Source organism: Canis lupus, chromosome 34 (assembly GCF_011100685.1).
Source record: "Canis lupus familiaris isolate Mischka breed German Shepherd chromosome 34, alternate assembly UU_Cfam_GSD_1.0, whole genome shotgun sequence".
Lineage (NCBI taxonomy): Eukaryota > Metazoa > Chordata > Mammalia > Carnivora > Canidae > Canis > Canis lupus.
The window spans coordinates 4,700,625-4,714,186 of NC_049255.1; the positions used below are offsets into that span (position 1 = coordinate 4,700,625).

Genomic DNA, 13,562 nt, shown 5'->3' on the forward strand with positions numbered 1-13,562 from the left:
GAATCACTGAGTCATGGCATATTGGATAATTACTACTCAGAAGTCCTATGTTGCTGACCATCCTACGCAGTTACAGCAGAAGTGATCATTTCAAAGACGTGTCTTTTTAAAGAATGCCTCACTAACAGTAAGCGAAATTACACCTGCAGGCACAGTGCAGTGTTCATGGTGGGGATGAAGGATTGAGGAGCTTCCACTGATTATGTAGTGAAGGAGCCCTTCTCCCAGCCTGAAGGTGTCTGGTTCCATCATTTGCTTGGGATGACGCTGGAAGATAAGTAGATCTGGAAAATGCAAAAACTGTCACCAAGAAGCAAATTGTTGCTCAAGTATCTCTTTCTTATTTGACTGCCTTGGAACCAAATTGAGTAAAAGGTGATATAAGCAAATGTACACCACCTTCTTGCTTTATTGCCTTTATTGTCAGCGTCATGTTCCCCAAAGGGCTTTCCAGTCGAGATGAAGCAAAATAGAAAACTTGAATAATCCAAACTGTTCAAAAATCTATAAATACATCAATTTTTAAAGTAACTTATTTTTTTCCTTTTCAAAATGTTAGAGTTTTACCTTATTATCCATTTTCTTTTCACAGTGATGCAATTTCTCATCGGGGTTTTAGCAAATGGCATCATTGTGGTGGTGAATGGCACTGAGTTGATCAAGCAGAGAAAGATGATTCCCTTGGCTCTCCTTCTTTGCTGTCTGGCGATTTCCAGGATTTGTCTACAATTGATCATCTTCTTCATGAATCTGGGTACTCTCTTCTTGATTGAAGTCCCCCTACTTGCTGATAATTTTGTAATTTTCGTGTTTGTAAATGAATTGGGACTTTGGTTCGCCACATGGCTTGGGGTTTACTACTGTGCCAAGATCGCCCCCATAACTCACTCATTCTTTTTCTGGTTGAAGATAAGGATATCCAAGTGGATGCCATGGCTGATCCTCGGGTCCATGATGTATGCATCCGTCCCTTCTGTTTTCTGCAGCAAACAGATATGGGTTTATTCCCAAAACGTTTTGTCCAGCCTTTTTTCCCCAAACGCAACTCAAATCAAAGAAACATCTGCTTTACAGATTGCCTTTCTTATTAGGTTATTATTGCCACTGCTTATCTTTCTCGGTTCCACCCTACTTTTGATATTTTCCCTGGGGAGACACACCTGGCAGATGAGAAACACAGCAACAGGCCCCAGGGACCCTAGCACAGGTGTCCACGTGAGCACGATCCTGTCCGTTCTATCCTTCCTGGTCCTCTGCCTCTCCCACTACATGGCAGCTGCTTTGCTCTCTTTTCAGATCTTTCAGCTCAGAAGCCTCGTCTTTCTGATCTGTCTCTGGGTGTTTGGGTCCTATCCTTCTGGACACTCTATGATCTTAATTTTAGGAAATCCTAAATTGAAACAAAATGCAAAGAAGCTCCTCCTCCACGGGAAGTGCTGCCAGTGAGAGAGAACTTTGATCCATGGGAAGAACAGGGGAGTCTATGTGTTCACAGTGCCTGCCATGCTTCCCTCCGTCAAACAAAGCAGTCTGCGCATAAATACACAAAACATCATCTAAAGACCGTTAGTCCAACCTCAGGCATTTTCATGGATTTTCTTCTTTTACAAAGGGTTAAATTGATTTTCAAAGCACAACACACACTGGCAGATTACATCAATGTCAATATCCTGGTTATGATATTAGACTGTCGGCTTGCAAGATATTACCTCATTGGGAAAGCCTGGGTAAGTGGTACAAGGATCTATCTGTTTTAGTCCTCACAACTGCATGTGAATCAACAATTATCTCAAGATAAAAAGTTTAAAGAAAAAGAAAAGGATGTTTGAGCTTGTAATGTCCAAATGCATGAATGCCATGGGGTGCCTGCACATCTGACACCTCATCTTAGATGCTCTATCCTGCAAGGCCTGGCTGCTCCTTCCTTGTCTACTTGCAGATTATTTTTGCTCTGTTTGTTAGTCACAGACAATGGAACCATTCTCCCTCATCAGATCTGAGAGGAAGCTGAGGACAAGCTGGCTCTCTCTGTCCTGTGTAAGCTTGCTCACTGACTCCACACTGCTGAGATGCTAGATGCCATGTTGACATGTCCCATCAACTGCTTAAAAAAAAAAAATAGGCAGATGGAAAAGGAAGAGGAATCCAGGGCTGGATTTTCCATTTCCCCTAATTGGGCACACTGACCAGAAAATAGCTTGCAAAGATGTTTCCTTTTGCATTTGCGTGGTGAGCTTTGGGACCTTTTCAACCGATGGTAACAAATTAGAACTCCTACCACATTGCATGTCTTCCCAACGAAGCAACATCAGTAGGTGGGTGGGCTGGGGGTGTCTCCATCTGCTTCAAGTCACAGATACATGTTCTATTTGAGTGATGATTTTAGATGCTAAGATATATATGTATTCCTAAAACAGCTTCAGAACCCTTTTGCTTCCAGCAAAGAAAAAAAGATGTTCTTCAGTTTGGCTATAGCTTGCAGTTCACGTGATGATGGAAAGCGTGTTTCGGTTTGGGTTTGCCAATTGCCAAGAATGCAGATTCAAAGAGTAGTTACAAGCCTAAAACGTGCAGGCTTGGTTGTACTAAACTAATAGAGGTCTTTGCTTCAGAAGATGCAGGAAAGCATTTATCTTCTTGGATGTGGAAACCGAGTTCAGAGACTGCTGTCCTCTTCCATGCATCTCATCCTTCATTCCCCAAGGAGCAAATTAACAGCCTCCATCTTCCTGCCATTTCATTTTCCTTCGTCCCAGTAGGTGAGAAGGTTTGTAGCTAATGGTGCACACAGGCAGCCAGCTCGGGGAACAGCAGTTGTGTCCTGCAGGTGATTATGGCTCCTGCTTTGAGAAGACACAGTGAAGAGTTACTTTTATTTTCTGTGCATCTCAAGTTTAGATACCGGCTCTTTGAATCATGCATGGTGTGTACACAAGTAGGTGGATAGAGAGAAAGAGAGTGGGGGCAATTTCAAACATTCCGGAAGAAACTCGTAAATATACAACTCTCGTGTGCTTTTTTCCTCAGACCAAATTCTGATTCCATTTCATGCAACTTATGCTTTTATAATCCTAGTAGATGAGATGAGTATTAAGGTAAAACTATTTGTATCCTTAGAAGTTACTAAGGAGTTATAAAAAAGAGAAGGCATGCTAAAGAAAACTATTCTAGAAACCTTTTCACAGTCTACTTTCCTAGAAATATTTCTTCCAGAAATGTTGCCTAGCTATCACATTGATGGATATTGTGTGGGACGCTAATTGCTCCATCATAGAAGCAAAACAGACTCAGCCTGTGGTTTCTCTCTAGCAGCCTCGTCTGGATTCCTTAGCCTGGACAGATTGTTTTCATCCCAGCCATCTAGCATGGGTTAGCCTCTGTAGTGATGCAGATTCTTCCTCTACCCTACCTCTCCATCTGTAAGGGTGGACTGGCCATCGTGGCCCCTGTGAGCCTTGGTTGGGGGGTCACATGTCCGTGTGTCAGGGGAGAGTGCTATGCACTCTTCACCCCCTGCCTAAGGCCCCCAATTTGGAGGAGATCCAGCACCCCTACTCAGACAAGGGCAGAGGAGGATGGACTATCACGCAGGCTCTTACTGAGATGGGAGACAGCACAGTACCCCATTCCATTTCAGATAAGGGCTCAGAAAATGGGCCAAACCAGAATGCAAGACTTGCTGCATCGTGTCCCACTCCCCTTTCTGACATTGACTTCTTTGGGGGTCAAAATTGCAGGGTTTCTCCACAGCTTCCCATGACTAAACATGGTGGTGAAAAGGCACACAGATTAATATATTTGAAGTATAAATGCTGTAACAATTTGAATATTGTTGATGGTGAAAAGGCGCACAGATTAATATATTTGAAGTATAAATGCTGTAACAATTTGAATATTAAAAAAATAAATGCAATAGTCTTAAAAGTCTCACAAATTACAAATGCCTTTTAAATCATCCCTCATTCGAATATAATAACTACTTAAATGTAGAATGATCTGGACCTGAACATGCTAGGAACATATTAGCTTTTAATGTCTACCAGTCTTTAGGCTGATGACCACTCATTCCAGATAGATCATATGCCATGTATCCTTAAGTATAGTCATACTCATCAGACTATGAATATTCTAATCCTAGGCTTGGGGAACATGGTTGCCATAACTTTTGCCCACATAGACTTACATCTCTTTGGATAACAAGAGGGACAGGTAGTCAGAAATATCCAAGAGAGAAAGAAGCCAGGCAAATCGTCCAAATCGACTCTGGCAATCAACAGGCTAACAGATGTTACAAACAGATGGCACCCATACTGGAGAAAGCTCCAAGCGACAGGGGTAGGGAACCCCACATGTTTTAAAAAGTGTCCAGCTAGGGTATGAGTTTGGAAATCAGATTAGAGATCAAATTAACACGAACCTAATATCAATAGTATATTCTTTTAAAAAATTATTATTTTGCAACCCAATAATTGCAGACTGTCATCTGAAACCTTAATGCCAGGGGAAAGGGTAGGTGCTGGGGAAATCTGCTTCAATGAACAGAAAATATTAAGGTTTGGGGGACAGTCCACATAAATTCAGATGGCTGGTGGTCATTTGCTTCACTACCTTTCTGTAGAAAGACAGCATCTCCCTCTCCTCCCTTGCTACATCGAAGTACCTGATTTATACCTTCACAGGATTAAATACTGATTGCTTTTAAGATATTGATGTAAACATTTGGCTTCATATCTGTGACATCTGGATCTACTTCATTCTGGCTGGAGGTCAGGAGTTGGTGATTTTATCCTATAATTTAAAACATATTCAAATCAGTGAAGTGTGGGTTTCCTTTTTTCGGTTGTTTTATTAGTTTCTATTTTAAACAATTCTCTACAAGATCATCAACATGACATAATATTAAGTAAAACGGCCACTTATATGTCTGAAAATATGTCCTTTTTTAAAGATGATGACCAAGAATTCATTTTGTGTAAACCTCAACATTCTTGAGAAAAGAGATTCACTGTGACTCTCTATTTTTGAGGCTGGAATGCATGTACCTAAGTGAAATCTTCAGCTTCTTATAATAAACTCTCCTCTTCTCAGAGATTTGTGTAAGCAATTCATATAAGTACCTGCTGATGAATAACTGGGTAGAATTGGAATTTGGGAATATCTGAGGTCCTGTAGCTAAACAGGGCTAAGCACTTGGTAAGCCTACTCTGGATGACCTAAATTCCAGAACCACTGGGGAAACCAGATTCTTCTGAAAATAGGCAGGTGGATAAGGATTTGGAAAATAAATAAGTGGCTAACAATGGGATAGAATATTACATTACTAAATATATGGATTGCCCTCTGGCCGTAAACCCACTCATTTAGAAAGCAGATGTTGTACTTGTGATTGTAAATTAATGTTTTACTCCACTTAAAACCTAGGCAATTGGCTTCCAGAGAACATTGACCAGATATGGCCAGGAAGCTCAGTTTCATGATAAATATTCTCCAGCACATTCACTGCTCCTTGTCTGCTCTAATGCTTGGAATTCTTGAAATAAGGACTTGTGCCTTTGATCACAAAGGCATGATGTTTTTAATGGCACTTGTTGATGATAGATCTGGAAAACAGGCTCTGTGGAAGGAGAGAGGAAATCTTGAGCATAATATTTTAGATTCGGGAACCTAAGTGGATTTGTATATAATACCGTAAAAAGATAGATAATTCGTCCACACACAAGCCAAACCACTGTGTTTCCAGGCTGATAACCTGGCTTCCCCTGTTCTCGCTAAAACCACACCTGCTGTTTTGGTCATTTAAGCAACCTCTGTGCAATGCAGTAAGCATAGTCATGAGCTGGTCCTCTCTTCCTTGATCTGTGAAATGGGGACATAAAGGATGGAGACCATGCACAAAGTTCCAGGTATATAACTGCGATGTAACTCCCAAGCCATGGGGACTGAAGTTTGTACTATCACAAGGACTGTCCAACAGTAGTAGTCTGGGAGAGGAGGAGAGCACATGGGAAGGAGCATGTTGAACAAAAGAGGGTCAACACGGAAGCTTGATTTGGAATCTAAATCCACCACCAATGAGCTGGGTGGCCTAAAAGACCTGCACATCATGTTTCCCCATCTTTGAAGAGGGGGGTGAATAATTGATTGATTCCAAGCTTTACGAGAAGAGTCGACGAGCTAGTGGAATCCATGCCTTGTTGCTGCCAGTGTTTTCAGTTGTTAAAACGTATACAACTGCTGATACATGATCACTTCTGACCTGCAGAAATAGTAGTTTTATATGTTTCATGCTAATCACCAATCAAACAATCGATCAGAGGGCTTGGAGGGGAGCTAATTCCAGAGAGAGGAAATAGCATGTGTAGAGTTACCTGGGGAAGAAAGGACATGCTGTTCTTGAGGCGGAGGGCAAGGAACAAAGCCTAAAGTTGTGCCATAATCACTCCCATGTCCAGGTGGCCAAACTCCAAAGAATGAGAGGAGGACATCCCCTCCCTTAGAGAAGGCAGCAACTATCTGGGAATAAGACCAATTCTACCAAACGGGTGAGTAATGACTTTGCTGTGCAAAACAGCTTGGTATTTCCTCAAAAAGTTAAACATAGAATTATGATATGACCCAGCCATTCCACCCAAGAGACTGAATACAGAGACTTGAGCCGACATCTGTATACCAGGGTTCGTAGCAGGGTTATTCACAACAGCTAAAGAGTAGAAATAACCGAAGTGTCAATCAACAGACGAACGAGTAAACTAAATGTGGTATGTCCATACAACGGTGTGCTATTCAGGCATAAAAGGAATAAAGTCCCGACCCATGATACATCATGGGTGAACCCTAAAAATACTGTAAGTGAAAGATGACAGGCACGAAAGGATCAACACTGTATGCATCTGGTTATATGAGGGACCTAGAGAAGGTGAATTTATAGAAACAGAAAGTAGTATGGAGGGTACCAGGGGCTGGCGGTGGGGAGGGCTCATGTGTACAGAATTTCTGTCTGCAATGATTATAAGTTCTGGAAACAGCAATGATGGTTACACAAAATTGTGAATGTACTTAGTGCCAGTGAATTGTACACTTAAAATGGTTAAAATGGTGAATGTTGTGCTCACTTCAGCAGCACATATACTAAAATGCTGAATGTTATGTATATTACCACAATAAAAATATCTACTGTGAAAGGAAAGAGGCAGAGGCTGGGCAGACTCCTGCTGCTATGTTCTGGTGCTGCTGCTCACGGGCAAACACAGGTGCCCGTCTCCCCTGGGGATTCACTCACTAGTAAATCAGTGCTCCTTAGAATCCACTTGCACTCAGGGTAATGGATAAACATTATGAACCTGGATACCTGAGAATCCAATAGATCATTACCATTCAAACACAGGCTCTTCTCCCTTCAGAGTCCATAAGGCATGTTACAGGCCACCAAACCTAGGAACGTGTGCTGGTTGCTAGAATAGAGCCAGGAAAACCTAAGTCCTTTGACATCTTCCTTAAAAAGAGGTTGGTTAGTGGAATTTAAGAAAATAGATGAACATAGGGGAAGGGAAGGGAAAATAAAACAAGATGAAATCAGAGAGGGCATAAGCCATAAGAGATACTTAACTCTGGGAAGCAAACAGGGCTGCTAAAGGGGAAGGGGGTGGTGGGAGGGGGTAACTGGGGGATGGGCACTAAGGAGGGCATGTGAGGTGATGAGCACTGGGTGTTATACACAACTGATGAATCATTGAACTCTATCTCTGAAACTAATGATACATTATATGCTAATTAATTGATATTAGCAAAATTTAAAAAGAGGTTAGTTTGATATTCATCTCAAAGATGGGACACAAATAAACCAAAAAAGTAGATGTCACTCTTTCTTTCTTCCTTTCTTCCTTTCTCTCTTTAATGGGTACTGACTGGGTCCTCAGAGGAAAATGACAGGGAAGAGAAATTCTAACCCCTCAGGGCATTGGAGCTGTGCTTGATTGCCTGTAGTCAAGAATTTTGAAGCCTGATTCAATCATTGGTGGCTAATTCACAGGGAGCAAACTCATTATGAGTGGTATGTTTCCAGAATGTTAAAAAGAAAAATGCCTCTGCCCTGGATGGAACCAGGTTCAGGTGAAGCCCCCCAGGGAGCATGCTGTGGGAGCATCTTTGGGGGGGTGGGGGTAGCCGTCCCTTCCAAATGGGAACCTGACCAGAGTTTAGCTCAGCGGGGCAATTTCATCTGAGAACAAACTACACTTTATTTTCCCGTGTTCTGTGTTTTGTTAGGCTCCAGGACTCCACCCCAGCAGATCACAGCGGCCTCGTCACGCTCCACGCCCAGATCTCCCAGGTGTGCTCATCAGGTGCAGGCTGAGTGCCATGCCTCCCAGAGTTCCCAGGGGGGTCCCAGGCATGAATAGCAACCTGTCTCCCTGTTTTTCCAGGAAGAGAATGAATGGGCCTCTCGTGAAGTCACTCTTCAATCTTTGGGATTTTAAATCGTATCTGAGAGAGCAAAAATTTTAAAAAGCAGAACAGTGTAGACAAGACAGCAGAGCCCTCCAGGGGAAGGAGCCTCCAGCCGGTGGGGCTAAGCCCTCTCAAGGCCAAGGCCGAGTGAGACCGGGCAGTTCCTGCCTCTGGAGTGCAGATCATCCTGAAGTGTGAGGTACAGAGAAGTCCTGTGATTCTCTTGCAGGGCGGCAGCAGTGGGAAATCTAATTTCTAATTATATTTCTTACGTATTGCAAATAATGTAAAATTGAATAATAGATAATGAAGAAGAAAAGCATCCAAAATTCATCATCTTAACATATCAGCAATTTTGATTTGCCCATGTGCCCATTCAAATGTTGTAAATAAAAATATTTAATTTTATATCATTATAATCATGACAAAGGTATATTTTTATAGATTTCATTTTTCTTATTATGTGAAGTATTTTCTCGTTGATCATTTTAATAACTACAGAATATTCTGTTGAGCTGATATAGAGCACTGTGCCCAGAAACAGGCATTTGGTAAATATTTGTTGAAAAGATGAATTAATGTACTTTACTTATCTACTTCCTTATTTGGGGAGCACTGGATGTGATTTCATTTCTACTATATGAATAATGTTTAATAGATATCTTTGTGATTATTGTTTTTCCTACCTTTTGCATAATTTCGTAGGGAAGTTCTCAGAAATAGGATTCCTAGGTCAGCGGCTATAAAATGCATCAGCAACTTGCCTTTTAAGGGAGACTGTACGGATTTGCTGTACTGCCGGTTAGCAATGCACGAGTCTGCCAGGTTTTTCATACCTTGACCGGCACTGCTATTTAAGTTTTGTTTTGTTTTGTTTGCATTTACTAATTTAACAGGTGTGGAAATTTTAAAATCTCTTTCTTCTAAAAGAACGATGGAGTAACTTTTGCTTTTTGTCTTCATTTTATGAGCCTTTTCCTGTGACCTGACACAGAGCCTAATCAGCTTTTAATGTTTCTCAATAAACTTCATTTTATGGCGTTAGACACCTTCCAAGGGAGCTCGTGGGGCATCTGGCACCCGCTCCGTTCTGCAAAGAGGACAAGTCTAGTCACTGGACTCTTCTGAGCCACCCTGAGCACAGAGCCTGTCATTGCATGTCAGGTAGGGCGGCTGCAAGGTGGCAGAAATGCTCTGAGGACAGAGCAGAGGCTGAAGACTCCGGACAGCTTGTGGCCGGCAGAGACCAGGTGGGCTGTGCAGTGAGGCCCTGAGGTTGTTACAGACGACCCTCCCTGGGGTGGGTCTCTTACTGTGGGCTGGGTTTGATCCTCCCCATGTGAAGGTTAATTCATCAAGTTGCCCCAGCAGTGTTAACGCAGCCTTATTTTCATTCTGCATTTCAAGATATGGAAACAGGGCGCTGGGAAACATAATTTGCCCACAATGCCTCAGCTGTCAGGATCCAGGCTCCCGAGATGTGATTCCACAGTCCCTGCTCGGGGGGCAGTCCTTGCTAAACTGAGGCCCAGGGAGCCCCTAGACTAAGGTGTGAGTCCTTCTGAGTATTAAGTGTAATAAAGTTTACACAGACGGGAGGCACAAGTACATTCCATGGTTATGCTCTGTCTTCCTATTTGTTTTTTTGTTGTTGTTTTTGTTTTTGTTTTTAAGAAATTAATATTAAGGGGCACCTGGGTGGCTCAGTGGTTGAGCATCTGCCTTTGGCTCAGGTCATGACCCCGGGGTCCTGGGATCGAGTCCCACATCGAGCTCCCGACAAGGAGCCTGCTTCTCCCTCTGCCTGTGTATCTGCTTCTCTCTGTGTGCCTCTCATGAATAAATAAATAAAATCTTAAAAAAGAAATTAATATTAAAATACGCACAATGATGATGATGTGCTCTGGCTTGATCCTAATATTTTAAAAACTGTGACCTAAGGCAGGTATTGTTGATCGCATTAGCAATGAGGAAACAGAGACTCAGAGGCTGGTCTAGTGGCACCTTGAAGCCAGAGCTTCTAAGTCAGTGGTACAACGTGTTGCAGACCTCCGGGGTGTGCTGAGGGCCAAGTGCTCAGTACAGGGTACTCAGCCCAGTCCTTCCTGGAGACAATGAAGGGGATACAAGCAGAAGCCACCTGCACAAGAAGATGGACATGGAGGTGAGGTCCAGGGAATGTTTAGGGGGAGGAGGAGCCGGCGGGGAGAGGTTAGACCAACCCCACAAGTGCTGCTGGGCCTGCTGGAATGAGAGCCCATAGGACCAGGGTCCAGGGCCGGCTGCACTTCACCTTGGTCTGAGAAGGACCTGAGGAAGGAGGTGGAGCGGGGGTGGGCAGAACCACCTGCGGGGCAGGGAGCTGAGGATGGAGCCGCGAGACAGCGGGCGGCCTGGCACCCAGGAGCCCCTGGCACCTCAGCCACGGACAGGCTGCGACGTCCCCAGGCGTCAGCGTGGAGGACACTAGAGTCATGCTCTGTGGGTGACAAGGCCTGGAACGCGGGGCTGGCAGGTACCCCAAGCTGAGCTGATTCCCCTGGGCGCCCCCCACCGGTTTATGGACACCCCCCCAACACACATGGGTTTCCTTCCCCCTCCGGGTTGTCTCGGTTCAGGTCAACATTTTCCATCTTGGATTAAACTGGGAGAAAGTCTAAAGGGTACATGGAGGACACCTTCTCCTCTCTGTCCTAGACCGGTGGACATGCACCGGGGAGCCTGTGCTGCAGTGGCAGGCGCGCCTCCGGTGTCACCTGTTAGGGCGAAAACTGCGAAGCCTGGGGGACGGCGCGCTGCTGGTCCCCCAGCCCCCGAGCACACCGGCCCTCCTGGGGCAGAGCTTACAGGCCCTCTGTGACCCCGCTGTGCTCCTGCACTTACACCGCAGAGCCTCCCGAGAAAACTGTGAGGTGTGTCATTTGAACCCGATTCAAACCCAGTCCGGTTTCATCTTTCTCCCCGAAAATATCCCCAGGACGTGTCGTCTGTGGCTTTCTACTCCAAACCACCGCTTGCACCTCTAAACAGCAGCTGCCAGCCCCCCAGAGTGAGGGCGTCTCAGGGGTCGTGGCCGATCCCTGCATCTGGGGCTGATGTAGGGTTTAATAAGTTGGTGGGTCCCAAACTCAGAGCTGTTGGGACAAATCGAAAGGGAAGGACAGCTTTCCACGTGGATTAAGAAGTCTGTGGAGGAGGGGCATCCGGGTAGCTCAGCGGTTGGGCGTCTGTCTTCAGCCCAGGGCGTGATCCCAGGGTCCTGGGATCGAGTCCTGCATCCGGGACTCTGCTGTATCTTCTCTTCTGCCTGTGTCTCTGCCTCTCTCTCTCTGTGTGTGTCTCATGGATAAATACATAAAATTAAAAGAAAAAAAAAAAGAGGTCCATGGCTGAAGAACCTCTCCCTTTCATCTATAGTTCTGCTTAAGGAGAATGCTGTCTTTAAATCCTAGACCACATTCTCTAATGATCTGGGTGGGTTTTAGAGGCCACAGTCCAAATGGAGGCGACAGCAGCTGGGGATGAGATTCTCAGCTCCTCTTCCAGACACCTGCGTGTCTGTTTGTAGGTTCACTGGGGGTGCAGACCAGCTTCTGCCCCGACTCAAGGGTGTCTCCGCCCGGTCATCCATCATATCTTTAGACACGTGGAGGAAGATGTCAAGCCAAGCAGGCAGGCCTGTTGGTCATCTCCTGCCTGAGAAGTCATCTGTGGCCATTCCAGGGCTGGGGCCAGCCCTACCCCTGAGCAGGGCTCACAGCTTAGGGACAGAGCCTTAGGTGATGGGAGCCGGTGCGGCCCCTGCCAACAGAGCTGCAGGGTGGCTGCCCTGGAGACTTGACCCCAGGAGGAGGGCAGGTGTGCTAGGAGTGCTGGGGTGACGAGGAGGGCATGGAGTGTGACTACGTTTCACATTTTTCACACCAGAATACCACTGGCACTAAGACAGCTGGCTGGGCTAAATAAATACAAGTCTTTCACCAACAGAAAGATAAACCGCATATTGGTGGAATTGGGGGTGGGGGAGGTCTCTCCGAGCAGAACCTTAAAGTCAAAAAACCCATAGAGGTGATGATATGAACATTTACAATCTCTCTGCAGAAAAAAATAAACTCAATGACAATCATCAGGATATTGGGAGACCAATCTCAACAGATAGAACAGAATTCATATTAACGTCGGAAGAGCTCCCAAAAGCAATCAGAGGAAGACAAGCGTGCCCGACAGAGTAGGCAAAAGATATGAAACAGGAGACTCAAAAAAAGCCAGAAAGTGCATGAAAAAATCATCACCAAAATGCAGTGGGAACAACAGCTGGGTGGCACCGTAGCTCACTGGCAGATGAGCCAAAGGGGAAGAGTGTGGCTGCCAGTGAGGGAGCGCGGGGGCAGCGGACCCAGCGCACCCGAGGGGGACAGCAGCGCCGGGCCCACGCACCCAGAGATCACCGCGTGGGGCCTCCCACTTCGCCAGCCACAGCTAAGTACTGACTGTCAGGAAATAATGAGATCAGTGCCCCCGATGAAAACTTAGAAAGCCTCATCCCGTTGACATTCGCTGCTGGGGGGCTAACCCTTCAGGGGTGATGCAGGCTGTCCTGACACACGCCAAGCATGTGACAGGCTTTTTTATTAAAGTGAAAATGTGGAAAACCCTCAATGACCAGGAGAGTATTTACATAAACTACAGCCGAACCGTACACGCAATACTCGGGCGTCTATTACAAATATTTATCTTGACGTACGCGAGGATGTTTGTAAAACACTAAATGCAAAAAAAATAGGCAGTGAGGTAAGATATATGATGATATTTATTTATTTATGGCTCTTTCTGCCTTCTGACTTTCTGCCTTACATTCAAAGCTGGGCCTTGGTCTGAATTTCCCTGACTCCCATGAGGCGCTCTCTCTCTCTCTCTCCCCCTCTCTCCCCCCCTCCCCTCTCTCTTATTTTTCTCTTGCACACGTCCCATGTTCACTCCTACCCACCTGTTCCCTGGGGATCCAGCTCCTTCAGGCTTTTGATAGGACCCCAAAAACAAGTTCCCTGAAAGAGACTTGAAAGTAAAGAGGCCTATCGCACACTAGCGATCGTTTTAAAATATGTAGATCTGCT

General features: G+C 45.0%; 1 protein-coding gene across 1 annotated transcript; it reads left to right on the forward strand.

Moving 5' to 3' along the window:
• The first annotated feature begins 552 nt into the window (after positions 1 to 552).
• Positions 553 to 1,446, forward strand: TAS2R1 (taste 2 receptor member 1). Its single transcript, NM_001145505.1, has one exon. It carries the CDS (start codon positions 553 to 555, stop codon positions 1,444 to 1,446), a length of 894 nt encoding a protein of 297 aa, NP_001138977.1.
• The last annotated feature ends 12,116 nt before the right edge of the window (positions 1,447 to 13,562 follow it).

Coding starts and splice junctions, on each gene's coding strand:
- TAS2R1 (NM_001145505.1), top strand. CDS start 553: ATGTTAGAGTTTTACCTTATTATCCATTTTCTTTTCACAGTGATGCAA.